Source organism: Aegilops tauschii, chromosome 7 (genome assembly GCF_002575655.3).
Source record: "Aegilops tauschii subsp. strangulata cultivar AL8/78 chromosome 7, Aet v6.0, whole genome shotgun sequence".
Classification (NCBI taxonomy): domain Eukaryota; kingdom Viridiplantae; phylum Streptophyta; class Magnoliopsida; order Poales; family Poaceae; genus Aegilops; species Aegilops tauschii.
In genome coordinates this window covers 124669194-124691130 of record NC_053041.3, presented here as the reverse complement: position 1 = coordinate 124691130, position 21937 = coordinate 124669194, and the positions used below count along the sequence as shown (strand labels likewise).

General features: G+C 46.3%; 1 protein-coding gene and 1 long non-coding RNA gene across 2 annotated transcripts; one reads left to right on the top strand and one right to left on the bottom strand.

Moving 5' to 3' along the window:
- Positions 1 to 601: 601 nt before the first annotated feature.
- LOC109779209 (uncharacterized) lies at positions 602 to 2294 on the bottom strand. The gene is made up of 3 exons (XM_073503802.1): positions 2211 to 2294; positions 1914 to 2144; positions 602 to 1282 (listed from the first exon to the last, which is right to left on the bottom strand). The coding sequence occupies exons 1-3, from the start codon at positions 2292 to 2294 to the stop codon at positions 602 to 604; spliced, it is 996 nt and encodes a 331-aa protein (XP_073359903.1).
- A 397-nt stretch (positions 2295 to 2691) lies between these two features.
- On the top strand, positions 2692 to 6535 carry LOC109779216 (uncharacterized). The gene is made up of 4 exons (XR_002236802.4): positions 2692 to 3354; positions 4016 to 4153; positions 5493 to 5568; positions 6163 to 6535. It is a non-coding gene; the product is annotated as an uncharacterized lncRNA (long non-coding RNA).
- Positions 6536 to 21937: the final 15402 nt, after the last annotated feature.

The following is a 21937-nucleotide window of genomic DNA, read 5'->3' as shown; positions in this document are numbered from 1 at the left end:
ACGGAACCACCTAAAGCATCATTTAGGGTCTAGGGTGCCTCGGGGACGACGGAACCACATAAAGGCATCAACTAGGGTCTAGGGTGGCTCGGGGTCGACGGAAACACCTAAAGGCATCATTTAGGGTTTTGGTGGCTCGGGGTCGACGGAACCACCTAAAGCATCATTTAGGGTCTAGGGTGGCTCGGGGTCGACGGAACCACCTAAAGCATCACTGTAACATAACATATGTAACTATTCCTTTTGCAAATGCATTTAAGCATTTAGCCATCAATATAACATAAGCATCACTCTAACATAAGCATTACTTTTGCAAATGCATTTAAGCATTTAAGCATCACTATAACATAAGTAACACTGGAGTTCAACACATTATAGAATACACATCCATTGTTCACATTACATAGTGGAGTTCAAATGCACAATCCATCCTTTTCTCACAAAAGGATGAATAGCATAACTACTAGGTACATAAACAACCAGAGTTCACAATTAGTACTAGAACCATACATTACACAACCATAATACTAAGTTACTAGGTCATTGCACATCCATCATTCCCAAAAGGTCTGCAATGCCCACTAATCTCAAGTCATCTTGTTCAGTTCTGCAAGATGGCCTGGATCCCCTTGATCTTCTCCTTCAGCTTCTCCTCTGCCTTGATGAGCTCAGTAATCTTAAACTCTTCCATCTGCTTCTCTTCATTATGGTTTTCCTTGAGCTTCAGCAGATCAGCAACCTGGAGCTTTAACTCTACCTTCTCTTGGGTGAGCTTCTCCTCAAACTTTGTGAACTCTGCATTCTTCAACTCCAAATTCATCCTAGCCTCACTCAACAATTCCTTCTCTTTCATATTCTTCAACTTCAAGTTTTGGATGACAGTTGCTTGAGCACTTGTCAGGTTGCACAGGAGTTCATACTTCTGTTGAAGCTTCTGTGCAGCTGCATCTTTCTTTGCCATTTCTGCATTCATACCAGCCACCAATTCAGCTCTGCATTGGTGCTGATATGTGACAGCAGACTGCAGATAACTGAAATCCACAACCCTATCCTGCTGAAAGTCCACAAGTTGATGCACATCTTTCACTAACTTGTCATAGTCTGCATCCAGCTTGTTCTTTTCTTCTGTCAACTGATGAATAGTTAGAGCACTTTGAAGATTATCATTCACCCTAGCAGACTTGCTCTCTTCAACCATTGACCAAAGCTTCAGCAATGCATTCTCCATTGTTGGGGGCCACTGCTCATCAACCCACTGAACAAACCCACAATTCTGACCTTCCTGGAAAAATTAGAAGGGCAAAATTTAGTACAATACAACTACTAAGAGTACTAAGCAACAGTTAGTTCATGGCAGTACCTAATGTTGGCACTGACATTAACTGGATTTGCACAGCCATTTGCTAAGCAACAGGACCACATTGTAAAATAAATTAATGTAATCCTACAATGGATGATCAACTCATATATTTACCAGGCACCAGAGTAACACTCCATTCAACTTACAAGTTGCTAAGCAACAACAGTTGCTAAGAATTGACCATTAATATAATGGAATCCTAACAGTAATAAGCAACACAATGTGAACTACTTTGCCCACCTAAATACACTACACTAGCCCGCAGCAACAAAACTAGCTAATGAGACTACCTACTGTCAGCAGTAAGCAATAGTTACTAACTGGCTCCACTGAACTTAATATTCAGCAACACTGCATTTGGAAAAAAGTGTAAATAAATAGCATGTGCACACAACAGGAGCATATATTTTAGTAGAAATGCATTCCACTGAACTTAATAATGATCATTCCTAACAAATTTAGCATGCACATAACTGAATCACAGGTGGCAAACAAGACTCTGCCACTTTCAATGAACACATCCAGTGCTTAATCACCAAGGCAAGAAAATTACCGGCTCTGCACATGCTAAGAACCTTCTCCCAGTCATTGTTCCTTCAAACGCAACAAGCCTCTCTGATGGCTTCCCATGCTTCTCGCACAACACTATCGGATCTAGCTCAAGACCCTTGTAATCCGGGTCCTCAAGAGAGAAAGGCACCAGCCCAAGCAAAATCCAAGTTACCATCATGTGCAGAGGACGAGGACAAATCAAATCAAACGAAATCCTAACAACAAAGACCACCTACACACAAAAATCCCCAAATTTCCTAAACCTAACCCTAACCCTAGCTCCAATGGAGTAACTTACCTGGTTCAGCCCATCGGTGGAGGTTTCGGAGTGCATGTATGGGAGGCTTGAGTTGTCGTCGCTGCTCTCGTCCTCCAGAACCATGGTTGCGGCGGCGTGCTGTGGCGGCCGGCGGTGGCGGGCGCAGGCGACGGCGAGGCAGAGAGCAGGAAGAAAGAAAGAAGAAGGCGAGCGAGGTCGGGGTCGGGGTCTGGCTCGGTCGCACATAAACGGTGCGAGCCGGCCTCGTCCGAGTCAGCGCGCAGCCAGCGCAGGCGACGCGCGCACTGGCCAGCGTGGCGCCTGACGGGCGGGCCCAATCGGTCAGCTTTAGTGTCAATATGTACAAAACGAGCTTTTAGTCTTTTTTGCAACGGCTAGCCCCAATCTTGATACTGACACGTAAAAATTACCAATCTTGGTACCAATCTGCTTTCAATGCCTCAGTTGTGGTACTTCTGTGCAATTTACTCTTTTTAACTCCATGATCCCCACACACACACCTAACCCTAGTTCCCATCCTCTCCTCCCGTTCCCTCAGCCGCCACCTAACCCTAGTCTGCCCACTCCACGCCGGCGCCGGCGCAGAAGAGGCCTTACCTCTCCCGATCCACCGCTCCCCTCTCTTCTCCGCTCTATATGCCTCGGCCCCCTCCTCATCTTTCCCACCGCCATGGCCACGAGCCCATACACCCCGGTCCAGATCCCGGACTCGGTGGTGGCGGCGGGACCGACCGCTGCGGCTGGACGACGGTCAACGCAGTCCATTACATCCCATCGCACATCAATCCGCCTTCCTCGGTCGCAGTCGAGCAGCGCACGTGCCGCGGCGAACCCCATGATGTGCTGGCCATCTCAATCAGATCGACGCCGACGAGAAGGCCAAGGTGGAGGTAGCGGCGCCGAGCTCGTCATTTTCTGCCACCGGATTTGAAGTAGCTAATGTCCCGTGCGGCGGCCACCTATCCATCTCCGGTCGACGCCGAGCAATGGTGAGGTACAGTTGGCGCCGCTCTCATGGATGCAGTGTATAGGGGCGCCGACGCCACGGTGATGGCCACTGGCTTCTCCCTACCGTGCTGCAGCGACGGGTGCCGCCTCCTCGGCTTTGCCTCGGTCCTTCCGTCCTGCACTTAGGTGCTGCTGCTTGTAGCCATCTCGGTGGGTGAGTTTGTCCCCTTTAAGCTCTGATCTTACCTACATTTGTGTTCTTTCAAAATTTGTTAGTGATGTCAGTGTTTATCTGCTTAGTTATTTCTGGGTATATGTGTACTAGATAGGTTCTGGGTATATGTGCACTAGATATATTCTGTTTCTTGGTACTCTGGAACTAGAAGATAAGTTGTATTAGCGAATGCGAGTCTGTATGCCATGGTCCTGTCCCCGATCTGCAAACATAAGTCCTTGTCATGTTGTCTGTCCATGTGTCCTATACCGAGGAGGGGTTCGTAAATATGAATTTTATGTCTGGCTCTACTCGGATTTAGATTGACCTTGGTATTGGATTCAGATTGTTTTGCATGCATTAATTGGCCTGGTATTGAATTTGAGTGCATTAAAATTGCCCTGATACTGAATTCAGATTGTTTGATTACACATTGCCTGGGTTATTAGATTCAGATCTCATGTATATGTGCTTAGTAATGCTACTGATCCAAGGGATGCTCTTATGCAATGGTCCTTAGGTGTTAGGTTGTACAGTAGTATGTTGTCTGATATTACCTTACTCCTGTATGCCAGTTATTTTAATGCTTAAATGGATGGTGTGGCAAACTATGCTTCATATGGCATTTTCATGGAATTAATGCGATTACACTGTTTCACAGTTGAAGAATGGTTTTCTTGGAGGTTGGTATTGTAGCATTTCTACTTGAAGGAAATGAAGCCAGCGGTTATGATATCTTTGGTGCAGAACTTAATTTGTTATCTCTGAAGCTGTAGCAAGTGCTGATGTACCGCTCAAGGTATGTTATTGCTCAGTCTTTATGATGTAGCCAGATTTTTTGTGATCTACTTGCATGCTTCTTTCTTAATTCAGATATACTGTGTTGCCGATCCTTTGTTCGCTGGACGTGCCCTGAGATGCACGATGTGCTCTTAATTAAGATATACTGTATCGGAGTATGAATCTTTTCCGTGAGAAGCCTATTTTGTTTAGCATCAGGGCATAACAATCCATTCATTAATCTGACATATATGTTCAGTTGGGCACGATAATGGTAGATTTGGCATGTGGAAACTCCATGTCTGCATAGATGTTTCAGGCAATTCATTTGCTCATGTTGGGAGGCATCGTACAATATTGTACCTGACAGTGTGCGTGGCAATGTGAAATGTTTAATACTCCCTCCAATCCAAATTAATTAATGATAGTTTAGTACAAAAATTAGTACAACTGTGTACTAGACCAGCGTCAATTAATATGTATCGGAGGGGGAGTAGTTGATTTCTTCACATTCAACAGGATTGGAGTACACATGGAGCTCTACTTGTGGAATATATGCTCTCTGCTTTCCTTTTCCCACAACTACAGTTCAAAATTCCAGTCTTCCTGCTGTGGTAGTACATGCCGGCTATGTTTTTAAGGCGTCCATAAGGCGACGCCTAGGCGTCGAGGCCCTCCCCCCCAGCGCTTTGCAAATATGCCCGCTTTAGGTGCCTAGGCGTCCGCTTTAGGCGCCCCCCAGCACCTTAAAGCGAAGGGTCGCCTTAAAAACATAGTATGCCGGTGATATTATTTAAGAATTTTTCTGGGAGAAATATGTTCTGTGCATCAGACATAGCTATAAATTTGTTGATCTAACATACTTGTAGCAACAAAAATGCTTATGATTCCTCGAGTAATCTGTGTGATGTAGTGTGTGTGTGCTTTAGGGATCAGGGATCCCATAACCTGATGACAACCATTGCAATCTGTGCATCATACATAGCTATAAATTTGTTGATCTGACATACTTGTAGCAACAAAAATGCTTATGATTCCTTGAGTAGTCTGTGTGACGATGTAGTGCGTGTGTGCTTTAGGGATCAGGGATCCCATAACCTGATGATAACCATTGCAAATTCTTTTCCATATTTACTTATGAGTAACAAAACTCAATTGTCTGTTGTTGGTTCATGAACCCAAGTGTGTTCCAACACCTCCGCACCATGGCTATCGAACACTACAACAATAGTATCCTCAGTGCTAGAATGCATGTATACTTCATGGAACCCGTGTATCCTTATTGGATCCATTTTAAATTGTTGGAGTGAAATATAGAAGAACCAAATAAATCACATTCTGTTCTGAACTCATTGTAGGTGTATCTCTCAAGCTTTTTAAACAACTGATTGGTAAAAGGTAAAAGGGACTAAGATTCACACAGCTACGCCGCAGGTAATTGTCCATCTTCCACAAGGAAAGTAGTTCTTCTATTCATCATGATATTCAATGAATCTTAGAGCATGGTAATTAATATGTAATCATTTTATATCTAACTTGACTTCTCCACGGAGTAATCCAACCAAAGGTTTTAACTAAAAGTGATTGTGATGGCTCGTTACTACGTATATCCACATAAATATTAACAAAATAGAAATTATCACATTAATAAAAATGATTAATCTCAAGATTCATGATGTTGTCCATCAAGATTATATGTTGTTCCTATAACATGTTCCTATAACATCAGTATTTCATGTCATTGGATAATTGTAGCTTAGAGGCCATGGTTTGTTCATACAGAAATCTGAGCTCACTTGCTTCTACAATTAACTTTCAAGATGTAATTTTCCATTAGTGAGCATGGTCATTGGAAAACGTTGTCTACTTATAAACTAACTACTAACTGAAGAATATTATATTCTTTAGAAATAATTGAAGAATGATTAATACATGAAACAAGAGCTCACCGGGACCATGCTGTTGGGGGATGGGATGTGCTCGTACATGCTAATTTTTGAGGCTGTCTTAATGTTTGTTGACGCGCAGGCAATGTTGACCATGTGTTGAGGCGAGGCTTTGGCGGATATGGTTCTCCCTTAGATGATGTCAACATGGATGGCCCGATCTGCATCCAGGGAGCGCAAAGCTGGGTGGTGGTGGATGGCTGGATATGCGTCCAGTGAGCGCTAAGTTGGGTGGTGGTGGCTGCAGAATTAGCATAGGGGTTTGTAGATTTTACTTTCTTGTTTTTTGCTAGTCCTTATAAATGTATTATCTGGAAATATCTGTAATTTAAAAGTTTTGTGTAAAAAAAACTGCTCTGTTTATGTTTTTTTCTTTTATTTAATGACATGAGCATATATTTCTGAAAAAATAGAATTTCTATGGACCATGAGAAATGAGATGGGCTGGTTGTTGAGATTGAAACTAGTGGGCCTTGGACGTACTGTAAAATTAATGGGCCAACTTTTTAATTGGGCTAATTACTACATCGGCGTTGGTCTTTGGAAAGAGCTAAAATTTAGTGGGTCAAAATTCTTATTGGGCTGATTACTTCATGGGCTACAATGTCAGATCCAGGTCAGATGTTGATGTGGCAGACAAGGTAACGTCGTTATGAGCACCTCAGTTTAGTGCCGTCCATGACGGTCAAGAACCGTCATGGTCCGTGACGGTTCTTGATGATCCGTTAAGGAGTGTACAGTGGTCAAATTATGACACGATATACATGACGGAATTTAAATCCGTCACATATGCTCCCCCATGACAGTTTTGCGCAAGTTTGTGGATTGGAACTGTCATGTATTAACAGAATTCTTGTAGTGATCAACTCCTACACATGCTAGTGGGTTTCAACTATTTACTGTGGCAATGACAGGTCATGCAGAGGAATGGGTTCAACTACCGCAGCATAAAGTAGCAGTTGAATCGTTGTTGTCCTAATGCAATAAAAGAGAGCAGGAGCGAGAGTGGGATTGTATCGGAATGAACAAGGGGGTTTGCTTGCCTGGTAGATCAACAGAGGGGCACTGCTTCACAGACAGGTACTCTGGAACACTCTCCGGAGCAGGACCTATCGAGAAGGAACGGTGTCGACAATCAATACACAAGCATATGCAACAATATGATGCATGAACATGGCATGAAGATGTGAAGTTGTTTGAGCTAACGCAACTAACATTCATTTGGTTGAAGTCCATTTGAACCAAAGATTCAAATGCAACTCCAAGATAAGCTCTTATAAATGCCATTTATGTGTTTTCACATATACAGCAGGTATAAGTTGGTTTTTCATGCATGAAACTGGTACAGATGGATAGATTGCATTTTTCTGATGATTTTTCATATATAAATTATTTCAATCTGAGCTACGGTTGAATTTCTGTGATTTTTTGAAGTTTTGAACATTTTCTGGAATTACCTAATTTATTTTAAACCAGAAAATGATTAATTGCGTCAGCATGACAGTGGCATGACGTCGGTGAGTCAACCATGGCTGACCAGGTCAAACCTGACATGCGGGGTCCACACGTCAGTGTCACAATTAACTAACAGGGTTAGTTTTATCTTAATTGAAGGATTAGGGCGCTGGGGCCCACTGTCAGTGTCACTAGGTGGGGATTTAGTGCCTAATTGAAATGCCACGTCAGCCCGCCGGAGTTTTGGCCGGCGTCGACCAAACCCGCGGCGGCAACTCGCCGGACTTGCGCTACGAGCGGCGCCTGGACACGCGGAGCAGGTGGGAGGCTGCGGGGTGGTCGGAGCTCGCCGGAGCGGAGCTCGGGGCGGCGGCCGGAGTACGGCTTCGAGTGGGAGCGCGCTGCGGGGCACGGGGAGGCCACCCGAGGGGCTCTGCGGCACCCTCGTGGCACCAGGAGCACGGTGAGGTGCTCAGGGGCGAGCTGCGGTGGCTCTGGCCACGACGGTGACATGGTCGGCGGCGAGGCGCTCGCGGGCACGTCGGCTAGCACGGCTACGACGCGAATTCGACCGCGGGGACGGAGCGGAAACGGAGGAGAGCTCACGGAGGTTCGTCGGGCGTGCTCAGCGGCTCGGGGGAGGCTCTGGAGTCGACGGAGCGGCGACGCGATCTCAGGTGCTTGAGGTTGAAGACGACGACGATTGCGGCGATGCAGCGCGTCCGGCACCATGCGTCTCGACGAGGAGGCGTAGCCCATAGCGGCGGGGCGCGTGGGCACGACGGCGAGGCATGAGGGAGGCTGTGGCCGCGTCGGCGTGCGGCGGCGCTTTCCGGTGCGTTCGGGCGTCGCGGGAGAGAGCGAGAGAGGGGAGGGGAGAGGCACAGGAGAGAGGGAGTGAGGCCAGGGGGAGCTGGGCGCTTCTGGCGAGGCCAGGTCGAAGAGAGGAGAGGGCAGGCAGGCAACTGCCGTGGCGCGCATGCGCGCGGCGTGCGGCGACCACGCGCCCTGTCCATCTGGCGCGAGGAGGGGGACGACTGGCGCGGCCAGCTGGCTGGGCCGGCATAGAGCCAGGCCAGCAAGTGGCCCAGGTAAGTCCAGGTAAGGGTTTTCCCCTTTTTGTTTATTTTCTATTTTTGACATTTGTTTTTTATTTAGTAAAAATACTAAATCAATTTATTTTCTTATGCCAATTTTTGTAGGAGCTAGTGGTATTATTCCAGAGCTCCTCAACAACTAGCATAATTTTTGGACATATATTATATATGTAACATATATATATCCAATGCAAATAATTATGCATTAATTCCAAATGCCCAAAATAAATATTTATGAGCTCCTAGAAATATTGGTTTGAATTTTAACTCTGACCAATATTTTCAGAGAGTAAGATGAACATTTTCTTGGACCTTTTTGGAGCAATTTTTATCTAGGTCATTTCCAGAAATGATTTCTGAGGGTTTCACAAATCCCCATTTCAAATTTAAATTGAATTTAAACATGATGCTCACAAGAAGGCTAGCCTAGGACATACCAGAACTAGGGATGTGACAACTCGCCCCCACTTGAAAGAATCTCGTCCCGAGATTCAGGGGTCGATGGAAAGTAGGTGGGGTACTCCAGTCGAAGACGATCTTCTCGCTCCCAAGTAGCTTCTCTCTCGGAATGATGAGACCACTGAACCTTGAGAAACTTGATGTTCTGACGCCGGGTGACACGCTCTGCTTGATCAAGAATGCGAATAGGGTACTCTCGATATGTGAGGTTATCTTGGAGATCAAGCGTTTCGTGGTCCACTCCGCGGATGGGATCCGAGAAGCAACGCCTGAGTTGAGAGACGTGGAAGACATCATGGACTCGAGAAAGATGTGGGGGTAGTTCCAACTGGTAGGCAACCTCTCCTCGTTTAGTGAGAATGCGAAAAGGACCAATGTAACGAGGAGCCAACTTGCCCTTGATACCGAAACGATGGGTACCCTTCAAAGGAGTAACCCGAAGGTAAGCCTTGTCGCCAACTTCATAAGCCACTTCCTTATGACGACGGTCATACTGGCTCTTTTGACGAGACTGGGATGTTTTCAAATTCTCACGAATGATGCGAACTTGCTCTTCTGCTTCCTGGATCATGTCCGGTCCAAAGAATTGTCTTTCACCGGTTTCTGACCAGTTCAAAGGTGTTCGACATCTTCGTCCATACAGAATCTCGAAAGGAGCTTTCTTGAGACTGGATTGATAGCTATTGTTATAAGCAAACTCGGCGAAAGGTAGGCATTTCTCCCAATCCATACCGAATGAGATAACGCAAGCTCTAAGCATGTCTTCGAGAATTTGGTTGACCCTTTCCACCTGACCACTTGATTGAGGGTGGAAAGCGGTACTGAAGGAAAGATGGGTGCCCATGGCAGTTTGGAAACTCTCCCAGAAATGAGAAGTGAAGAGACTACCACGGTCTAAATTGATCTCTAGTGGAACACCATGAAGTGACACTATTCGAGAAATATATAAGTCAGCGAGCTGACTAGCAATGATACTCTCTCGAACAGGTAGGAAGTGCGCCACTTTGGAAAGACGATCAATGACTACGAAGATAGCGTTATTCCCTTTCTTGGTCCTGGGAAAGCCGGTGATGAAGTCCATACAAACTTTATCCCATTTCCACTCAGGAATGGCTAAAGGCTGAAGGGTGCCAACAGGCCTTTGATGCTCTGCCTTAACGCGACGACAAACGTCACAGTTAGCTATGAACTCAGCAATTTCTCTCTTCATCCTAGTCCACCAGAACCTCTGGCGTAGGTCCTGATACATCTTAGTACTACCGGGATGAATCGTGAGAGGGGGTTCATGCGCCTCCTTAAGGATCAGTTGCCGAAGATGTTGCTTCTTGGGAACCACCAGATGGTTCTCGAAGAGAACAACACCTCGGTCATCTATAGAGAAACTACCAGCAATACCCTTGGCAATGTTTCTCTTGATCTGGGTAATCCCCGTATCATGCTTCTGGGCTTCTATGATATGATCCACAAGAGTAGGCTTCGCCACCAGGGTAGAAAGGAATCCTTGAGGAGCAATGTGAAGGTTAAGCTTACAGAATTCCTCATGGAGAAGTGGTTGGCCCTGCCGCAACATAAGATTGTTGCAATAGGACTTACGACTTAGCACATCAGCCATGACATTGCCCTTGCCTAGGGTGTAGGTAATCCCTAGGTCGTAATCTGGGATCAACTCCAACCAACGTCTTTGCCTAAGGTTCAAATCTGGTTGGGTGAAAATATACTTGAAACTCTGGTGATCGGTGTAAATCTCGCAACGTTTACCAAGAAGGTAATGTCGCCATGTCTTAAGAGCATAGACTACGGCTGCGAGCTCTAGATCATGTGTAGGATAATTCTCCTCATGTGGATGCAACTGTCGAGATGCATAGGCAATCACATGACGATCCTGCATAAGAATGCAACCTAGTCCCTGTCGTGAGGCGTCGCAGTAGATAACAAAGTCCTTAGTGAAATCCGGTGGCACCAGTATGGGAGCAGAAGTCAGGCATCTTTTCAGTTCCTGAAAACTGTACTCACACTGTGGGGACCACTCAAACTTTTTATCTTTCTTGAGAAGTTCCGTGAGAGGTTTGGCCACTTTGGAAAATTTCTCAACAAAGCGGCGACAATAACTGGCTAGACCAAGGAAACTCCTAACTTGTTTAACTGTTTCAGGTGGAGTCCAATCAAGAACGGCCTGAACTCTCTCAGGATTGGCAGCAATGCCCTTACCAGAGATCACGTGGCCTAGGTAGGTCACTTCTGGCAACCAAAATTCACACTTGGAGAACTTGGCATAAAGGCGGTGCTCTCTGAGTTTTTCTAACACAAATCTAAGATGTTCGGCATGCTCTTCCTCGTTCTTTGAGTAAATAAGAATATCATCGAGGTAAACCACGACGAACTTATCTAAGTACTCCATGAAGATCGAGTTCATCAAGCGGGAGAATGTGGCTGGAGCATTGGTTAGACCGAAAGACATGACGGTGTACTCGTACTGGCCATAACGAGTGATGAAAGCCGTCTTAGGAATGTCCCCGTTTCTAATCTTGATTTGATGGTAGCCTAACCTCAAATCCATCTTGGAAAATATTGAGGATCCAGCGAGCTGATCATACAGGTCATTGATCCTCGGGAGCGGATACTTGTTCTTTATCGTGACCAAGTTAACGGGACGATAATCTACAACCATCCGGTTCATACCATCCTTCTTCTTGACGAAGAGGACGGGGCAAGCCCAGGGAGAAGAACCAGGATGGATGAAACCCTTTTGCAAGGACTCATCAAGTTGTTTCTTAAGCTTGGCTAGTTCTAAAGGTGCCATTTTGTAAGGTCTCCTAGAGATTGGAGCGGTTCCTGGGATAAGATCTATGGCAAACTCTACATCTCTGTCAGGTGGAATACCTGGCAGTTCCTCTGGAAAGACATCCGGAAAGTCACGGACTACCGGGATATCTTCAAGGTCTGGAAGAGGGCTGGCATTAAGAGAATAGAGTTGGCGCTTTGCAACTCTAGTGGAGACAGTGACTATCTAGCCAGATGGATGTGTAAGTTGAACATACCTGGTGTTACAATCAATCTTGGCATGATGAGCTATCATCCAGTCCATATCCAAGATGATGTTAATATCTGTAGACTTGAGGGCTATAAGTGAGGCAAGGAATACAAGTCTGTCAACAAGGATTTCATTACCATGGCTTATTCTGGTAGTTTGCCATCTAGACCCTGGAGTTTGGATTTCAAGTGGAGTTGGCATTTCACAAAATGACATGTCGTGCAAACGAGCATAGCCTTCAGAGATGAAGGAGTGAGATGCTCCGGTATCGAAAAGAACCGAAGCGGATGGCAATTGACAAGGAGTGTACCAAGAACGACATCCGGATCATCATGAGCGTCTTTAGCTGAGACGTGATGCACACGTCCACGTTCAGTGGGAGCTGGCTTGACACTGATCATCTTGCGTGATGGCTTACCACTGCCAACAGACTTCTCAGGCAGGGGTGGGGCATAGTTGGTTTGAGAGCAGTCACGTGCATAGTGTCCTAGCTTCCCGCATGTGAAGCAAGTCCCTGAAGTTGGATGTGGACCCGCATTGACAAGCGGTCTACCAATAGGCCTGGGTGGAGCATACTGCTGAACTGGGTGAGGTGCCACACAAGATGGCCTCGCTGTATAACCGGGTGGAAGAGCGGAGTTCGGTACCCAAATCCGGCGCTTCTGCGAACTAGAACCGGAGGAAGAAAACAAATCACGGGTGTGCTTACGAGACTCCTCGTAGGTGAGCTGAGCTGTCTCCGCATTAATGGCCTTGTTCACAAGAGCCTGGAATGTATTGCAATGGTGCAGGTGGAGATCTCGACGCAAGTTGGGGTTGAGACCCTTCCAGAACCTAGCCTGCTTCTTGGCGTCCGTGGACACTTCTTCTGTAGCATAGCGGGCGAGGTTCTCAAACTCTCTACTGTAAGCATCAACATCCATCTTACCCTGGGTAAAACTACAGAACTCTTCTCTCTTGCGGTCAATGAGAGCCTGAGGAATGTGATGCTCGCGAAAAGCCTCAGTGAAATCTCTCTAGGTCGGTATCTGGCCAGCTGGAAGCATAGCCTCATAGTTCTGCCACCAAAGACTAGCAGGACCTTCCAGGTGATATGCAGCATAAGTGACCTTGTCACCTTCAGCTACGTTCGCAGAACGCAGCTTGTGTGTGATACTACGGAACCAGTCATCTGCATCGAGTGGTTCAATGGAATGATGGAAGGTAGGTGGTTTCAAACCAATGAAATCATAGATGGTCGCTGACTCTTTGCACTGAGGTGCGGTGTTCTCCTCGATACGTGCTAACAAGCGGTTAGACTCATGCTTGTTCCTCTCCATCTCTAACATAAACTCTGCCAACGAAGGCTGGTCGGGAGGATCCTCCTCATCCCTACCACCTCCGTGGTTCAGGCAACGAGCAACAGAACTTCGGTTAACTGACGACATCCTAAGAAGCGGAACCAAGGACGAGGTCAACAACAACTATAGGATGCAACATGTAGCACAAGGAAATTAGTATCTCTCAAACTCCTAGGACAAATCCGGCAGCATAACGGCACTAAAATGCTCAAAATGAGACATTCTGCAAAAGACGAGGTAGCACCATACTCAACATCATCACTCAAGGTTCTGAGATATTACTGAACAGGCTACACCAGAGGTACTCGAACTAGGATATGACTCTGATCAACCAATCCTAAGAGACTACGGAGTAGTAACACGTGATCCTGATAGACGAAAGAGAAAGCCTAGTTCCTTAACCCCGTAGGAAAGATAGGATGACTCAGATCAGAAGGCATGAGGTAAAAGGAGTAAAAAGAGCCTTACGTTCCCTTCCACAATCAATTCCCTTATACAACTAAAGAATTTCTAGACTCAACTTCGACCGGGTTGGCTTGGAAATCCTACAGGAGTCAGGCTCTGATACCAAAGCTATCAGGACCCCGATTCTAAGTCACACCGATCTAGCATGTAACACCTCGTATCACTTTGCGGCCTCACGCATGGTATTCCCACGGGTGTCGCCTTACCATGGCCCGGGACCGTTTTCGCCTTTTGGCTCACGTATATGATAGTGTCGCTAGCATCCATATGACAGAGAACCCGGGCCGACATGACTAGTCGTGAACCCAAAGTTGCACTAACTTACGGGACAGGCATACATGAAACAACATCGAGCATGTCGGTCAGCAGCGTGTGAATCCGGGCTGTAGCAACTGGGCTAACAGGACTTCGGGAACCCGGGCTGTAGCAGGCTAGCCAGGACTCCGGATGTCACCGCGTGACATTTCCCCGAAGGGACAGACACAGGAACGAAGTGAATCACATGCCGGCCAGTCTAAGTGTTCCAGAGCAGTAGTGTTGGGCTAGCAGGACTCCGGTAAACCGGGCTATAGCGGACTACCATGGCTCGGTGGAAGCACTAGACTACATTTCCCCATAAGAGAGGCTACCAAGGATAGACAACTAGGTTGTCGGATCCCACACATAGCAATACACGTTACACGTACGCATAACATGCAAGTATGTGCTATACAACATGGCATCACAACATAACGCAAACTCATATAGATAAAGGCCCAGAAGAGCCACATAGCATTAAGTACAAACAGGGGTCACATGACCCATCATTCAGAGCATACAAGCAATGGAAGCATTACGTGTCTGAGTACAGACAACTACAAAAGAAAAAGGCTGAGAAGCCTGACTATCTACAAGACCCTCCCAAGGGTACAAGATCGTAGATGTGGTACAAGCTACTTGTCGAAGTCCATGTAAACTAGTAAGACCGAAGTCTCCGCTGCAAAAACATAAACAAAGCAACGTGAGTACAAAGGTACTCAGCAAGACATACATCAGATCCTATCATACATGCATTAGTATCAAGGAGGCAATGTGGGTTCCGTTGCAGCAAGCCAGCTTTGACTCAGTGGCTAACCTATTCTACGACTACGAGTAACTTCTTTGAGGTAAGAAAGCGCACACGAGTCCACTAATCACCACCTCAATACACTACTATGGATTCATTCCCGTCTCACTACGAGAAGCCATCCATAGCACTCACACTTATCTTGAGCATTTTAGAGTATCCACTTCAAGTTGTCTATGTACCACGTAAGCATCCAAGAAGTCCATAACCGCGGACCCGGCTATTCGAATAGATCATGTTAACCCTGCAGGGGTGTACTTCTTCACACACGCTCTCGCCACTTACCGCCATGTACACGTCATGTATCTCGGCAACCTTCAAGCGGAAGCCTGGCGAGGGTGTCGGCCACGACCTGACTAACCACACAAGACTCTAGTCCAGGTTTATCGCCTATTCGGGTTCCATCCGCAAGGAGATCCGGCCGGGGTTTCACTCACGGCCCCAAACGATGTGTACAGGGTTCCCGAGCCCACCATCCGGGTGCCACTCGGTACACCGGGCCACGTGTGCCTAGTCTGTCCCAAGCCCACCCTGTCGGGTGCCACTTGGTAGAAAAATAACACTACCTACAAACACCGGAAACTAGTTGCGACTCCTGGACAGAGACCAAGTTGGTTAATAAGTCGAGAGGGGTCGAGTTACCGGAACCCAATGTGTGGTAGTAGCTAGTCATTGGACAACATACACAGAACTCAGTGCTTAAGGACGGTTCTAGTGAGACAACCCACCATGTACTCCTACATGGCCTCTCACCGCTACTTTTACCAAATCGTGTTCACACGCTTAACTCTCAGCACCAGAACATATCATAACACTCCAATCCATTCCCAATGAATCAGACCTGACACAACTCGAAGCAATAGTGGGCATGGCATGGTAGGAACACAACATGGCTCAATCAACTCCTACACATGCTAGTGGGTTTCAACTATTTACTGTGGCAATGACAGGTCATGCAGAGGAATGGGTTCAACTACCGCAGCATAAAGTAGTAGTTGAATCGTTGTTGTCCTAATGCAATAAAAGAGAGCAGGAGCGAGAGAGTGGGATTGTATCGGAATGAACAAGGGGGTTTGCTTGCCTGGTAGATCAACAGAGGGGCACTGCTTCACAGACAAGTACTCTGGAACACTCTCCGGAGCAGGACCTATCGAGAAGGAACGGTGTCGACAATCAATACACAAGCATATGCAACAATATGATGCATGAACATGGCATGAAGATGTGATGTTGTTTGAGCTAATGCAACTAACATTCATTTGGTTGAAGTCCATTTGAACCAAAGATTCAAATGCAACTCCAAGATAAGCTCTTATAAATGCCATTTATGTGTTTTCACATATACAGCAGGTATAAGTTGGTTTTTCATGCATGAAACTGGTACAGATGGATAGATTGCATTTTTCTGATGATTTTTCATATATAAATTATTTCAATCGGAGCTACGATTGAATTTCTGTGATTTTTTGAAGTTTTGGACATTTTCTGGAATTTCCTAATTTATTTTAAACCAGAAAATGATTAATTGCGTCAGCATGACAGTGGCATGACGTCAGCGAGTCAACCGTGGCTGACCAGGTCAAACCTGACGTGTGGGGTCCACACGTCAGTGTCACAATTAACTATGAGGGTTAGTTTTATCTTAATTGGAGGATGAGGGCGCTGGGGCCCACTGTCAGTGTCAGTAGGTGGGGATTTAGTGCCTAATTGAAATGCCACGTCAGCCCGCCGGAGTTTTGGCTGGCGGCGACCAAATCCCCGGCGGCAACTCGCCGGACTTGCGCTACGAGCGGCGGCTGGACACGCGGAGACCACCGGGGCATAGCCCGTCCTCGTCCGCATCTAGTGGAGCAGATGGGAGGCTGCGGGGTGGTCGGAGCTCACCGGGGCAGAGCTCGGGGCGACGGCTGGAGTACGGCTTCGAGCGGGAGCGGGCTGCGGGGCACGGGGAGGCCACCCGAGGGGCTCTGCGGCACCCTCGTGGCACCAGGAGCACGGTGAGGTGCTTGGGGGCGAGCTGCGGTGGCTCTGGCCACGACGGTGACATGGTCGGCGGTGAGGCGCTCGCGGGCACGTCGGCTAGCACGGCTACGGCGCGAATTCGAGCGCGGGGACGGAGGGGAAATGGAGGAGAGCTCACGGAGGTTCGGCGGGCGTGCTCAGCGGCTCGGGGGAGGCTTTGGAGTCGACGGAGCGGCGACGCGATCTCCGGTGCTGGAGGTTGAAGACGACGGCGATTGCGGCGATGCAGCGCGTCCGGCGCCGTGCGTCTCGACGAGGAGGCGTAGCCCACAGCGGCGGGGCGCGTGGGCACGACGGCGAGGCGTGAGGGAGGCTGTGGCCGCGTCGGCGTGCGGCGGCGCTTTTCGGTGCGTTCGGGCGTCGCGGGAGAGAGCGAGAGAGAGGAGGAGAGAGGCGCAGGAGAGAGGGAGTGAGGCCAGGGGAAGCTGGGCGCTTCTGGCGAGGCCAGGTCGAAGAGGGGAGAGGGCAGGCAGGCAACTGCCGTGGCGCGCATGCGCGCGGCGTGCGGCGACCACGCGCCCTGTCCCTCTGGCGCGAGGAGGGGGACGACTGGCGCGGCCAGCTGGCTGGGCTGGCACAGAGCCAGGCCAGCAAGTGGCCGAGGTAAGTCCAGGTAAGGGTTTTCCCCTTTTTGTTTATTTTCTATTTTTGACATTTGTTTCTGATTTAGTAAAAATACTAAATCAATTTATTTTCTTATGCCAATTTTTGTAGGAGCTAGTGGTATTATTCCAGAGCTCCTCAACAACTAGCATAATTTTTGGACATATATTATATATGTAACATATATATATATCCAATGCAAATAATTATGCATTAATTCCAAATGGCCAAAATAAATATTTATGAGCTCCTAGAAATATTGGTTTGAATTTTAACTCTCACCAATATTTTCAGAGAGTAACATGAACATTTTCTTGGACATTTTCGGAGGAATTTTTATCTGGGTCATTTCCAGAAATGATTTCTGAGGGTTTCACAAATCCCCATTTCAAATTTAAATTGAATTTAAACATGATGCTCACAAGAAGGCTAGCCTAGGTCATCCTAGAACTAGGGATGTGACACTTAAGCATCGCTACGGGTGAGAAGGTCTCATCGTAGTCAACTCCTTGAACTTGTCGAAAACCTTTCGCAACAAGTCGAGCTTTGTAGACAGTAACATTACCATCAGCGTTAGTCTTCTTCTTGAAGATCCATTTATTCTCTATGGCTTGCTGATCATCGAGCAAGTCAACCAAAGTCCATACTTTGTTCTCATACATGGATCCCATCTCAGATTTCATGGCCTCAAGCCATTTTGCTGAATCTGGGCTCATCATCGCTTCCTCATAGTTCGTATGTTTGTCATGGTCTATTAACATGACTTCCAGAACAGGATTACCATACCACTCTGGTGCGGAACGTGCCCTGGTTGACCTACGAGGTTCGGTAGTAACTTGATACGAAGTTTCATGATCGTTATCATTAACTTCCTCACTAGTTGGTGTAGGAATCACGGGAATGGTTTTCTGTGATGAGCTACTTTCCAATTCGAGAGAAGGTACAATTACCTCATCAAGTTCTACTTTCCTCCCACTCACTTCTTTCGAGAGAAACTCCTTCTCTAGAAAGGATCCATTCTTAGCAACAAAAATCTTGCCTTCGGATCTGTGATAGAAGGTGTACCCAATAGTCTCTTTTGGGTATCCTATGAAGATGCACTTCTCCGATTTGGGTTTGAGCTAATCAGGCTGAAGCTTTTTCACATAAGCATCGCAACCTCAAACTTTAAGGAACGACATCTTAGGTTTCTTGCCAAACCACAGTTCATACGGTGTCGTCTCAACGGATTTAGACGGTGCCCTATTTAAAGTGAATGCAGCTGTCTCTAATGCATAACCCCAAAATGGTTGTGGCAAATCGGTAAGAGACATCATAGATCACACCATATCTAATAAAGTACGGTTACGACATTCGGACACACCATTACGCTGTGGTGTTCCAGGTGGCGTGAGTTGTGAAACTATTCCACATTGTTTTAAATGAAGGCCAAACTCGTAACTCAAATATTCGCTTCCGCGATCAAATCATAGAAACTTTATTTTCTTATTACGATGATTCTCCAATTCACTCTGAAATTCTTTGAACTTTTCAAATGTTTCAAACTTGTGTTTCATCAAGTAGATATACCCATATCTGCTCAAATCATCTGTGAAGGTCGGAAAATAACGATACCCGCCGCAAGCCTCAACACTCATTGGACCGCATACATCGGTATATATTATTTCCAATAAGTCAGTAGCTCGCTCCATTGTTCCGGAGAATGGAGTTTTAGTCATCTTGCCCATGAGGCATGGTTCGCAAGCAACAAATGATTCATAATCAAGTGATTCCAAAAGTCCATCCGCATGGAGTTTCTTCATGCGCTTTACACCAATATGACCTAAAGGGCGGTGCCACAAATATGTTGCCCTATCATTATCAACTTTGCATCTTTTGGTGTCAATATTATGAATATGTGTATCACCACGATCGAGATTCAACAAAAATAGACCACTCTTCAAGGGTGCATGACCATAAAAGATATTACTCATATAAATAGAACAGCCATTATTCTCTGGTTTAAATGAATAACCGTATCACATTAAACAAGATCCATGTATAATGTTCATGCTGAACGCTGGCACCAAATAACAATTATTCAGGTCTAAAACTAATCCCGAAGGCAGATGTAGAGGTAGTGCCGACAGCGATCACATCGACCCTGGAACCATTCCCGATGCGCATCATCACCTCGTCGTTAGCCAATCATCGTTTAATCCGTAGTCCCTGTTTCGAGTTACAAATATGAGCAATCAAACCGGTATCAAATACCCAGGCACTACTACGAGCATTAGTAAGGTACACATCAATAACATGTATATCAAATATACCTTTGTTCACTTTGCCATCCTTCTTACCCGCCAAATACTTGGGGCAGTTCCGCTTCCAGTGACCAATCCCTTTGTAGTAGAAACACTCAGTTGCAGGCTTAGGTCCAGACTTGGGCTTTTTCCCGGGAGTGACAACTTGCTTGCCATTCTTCTTGAAGTTCCCCTTCTTTCCTGTGCCCTTTTTCTTGAAACTAGTGGTCTTGTAACCATTAACACTTGATGCTCCTTCCTGATTTCTACCTCCGCAGCTTTGAGCACTGCAAAGAGCTCGGGAATAATCTTCTCCATCCCTTGCATATTATAGTTCATCACGAAGCCTTTATAGCTTGGTGGCAGTGATTGAAGAACTCTGTCAACAACACTATCATCTGGAAGATTAACTCGCAGCTGAGTCAAGTGGTTATGGTACCAAGACCTTCTGAGTATGTGTTCACTGACAGAACTGTTCTCCTCCATCTTGCAGCTATAGAACTTGTTGGAGTCTTCATATCTCTCAACTCGGGCATTTGCTTGAAACATTAACTTCAACTCCTGGAACATCTCATATGCTCCATGACGTTCAAAACGTCTTTGAAGTCCCGATTCTAAGCCGTAGAGCATGGCACACTGAACTATCAAGTAGTCATCAGATCGAGCTTGCCAGACGTTCATAACATCAACATCTGCTCCTGCAGCAGGCCTTTCACCTAGCGGTGCATCAAGGACATAATTCTTCTGTGCAGCAATGAGGATAATCCTCAAGTTACGGACCCAGTCCGTGTAGTTGCTACCATCATCTTTCAACTTAGCTTTCTCTAGGAACGCATTAAAATTCAAGGGAACGGTAGCACGGGCCATTGATCTACAACATAGATATGCAAAAATATCAGGACAAGTTCATGATAAATTAAGTTCAATTAATCATATTACTTAAGAACTCCCACTTAGATAGACATCCCTCGAGTCATCTAAATGATCACGTGATCCAAATCAACTAAACCATGTCCGATCATCACGTGAGATGGAGTAGTTTTCAATGGTGAACATCTCTATGTTGATCATATCTACTATATGATTCACGCTCGACCTTTCAGTCTCCAGTGTTCCGAGGCCATGTATGTACATGCTAGGCTCGTCAAGTTTAACCCGAGTATTCCGCATGTGCAAAACTGTCTTGCACCCGTTGTATGTGAACGTAGAGCTTATCACACCCGATCATCACATGGTGTCTCGGCACGACGAACTGTCGCAACGGTGCATACTCAGGGAGAACACTTATACCTTGAAATTTTACTAAGGGATCATCTTATAATGCTACCGCCGTACTAAGCAAAATAAGATGCATAAAAGATAAACATCTCATGCAATCAAAATATGTGACATGATATGGCCATCATCATCTTGTGCTTTTGATCTCCATCTTCAAAGCACCGTCATGATCTCCATCGTTACCGGCTTGACACCTTGATCTCCATCATAGCGTCGTGGTCGTCTTGCCAACTATTGCTTCTACAACTATCGCTAATGCATAGTGATAAAGTAAAGCAATTACATGGCGTGTGCATCTCATACAATAAAGCGACAACCATAAGGCTCTTGCCAGTTGCCGATAACTTTTACAAAAACATGATCATCTCATACAACAACGTATATCACATCATGTCTTGACCATATCACATCACAACATGCCCTGCAAAAACAAGTTAGACACCCTCTACTTTGTTGTTGCAAATTTTACGTGGCTGCTACGGGCTTCTAGTAAGAACCGTTCTTACCTATGGATCAAAACCACAACGGGGATTCTTCAAGTTTGCTGTTTTAACCTTCAACAAGGACCGGACATAGTCAAATTCGATTCAACTAAAGTTGGAGAAACAGACACCCGCTAGCCACCTTTATGCAAAAGTAGTTGCATGTATGTCGGTGGAACCGGTCTCATGAACGTGGTCATGTAAGGTTGGTCTGGGCCGCTTCATCCAACAATACCGC

What these genes read in the sequence shown, in the direction of transcription:
- LOC109779209 (XM_073503802.1), bottom strand. Translation starts at nt 2,294, where the DNA reads ATGGTTCTGGAGGACGAGAGCAGCGACGACAACTCAAGCCTCCCATAC. An exon ending in CCACCGATGGGCTGAACCAG is followed by an intron (nt 2,145 to 2,210) that starts GTAAGTTACTCC and finishes TTTTGTGTGTAG; the next exon opens with GTGGTCTTTGTTGTTAGGAT. An exon ending in TCTTAGCATGTGCAGAGCCG is followed by an intron (nt 1,283 to 1,913) that starts GTAATTTTCTTG and finishes TAATTTTTCCAG; the next exon opens with GAAGGTCAGAATTGTGGGTT.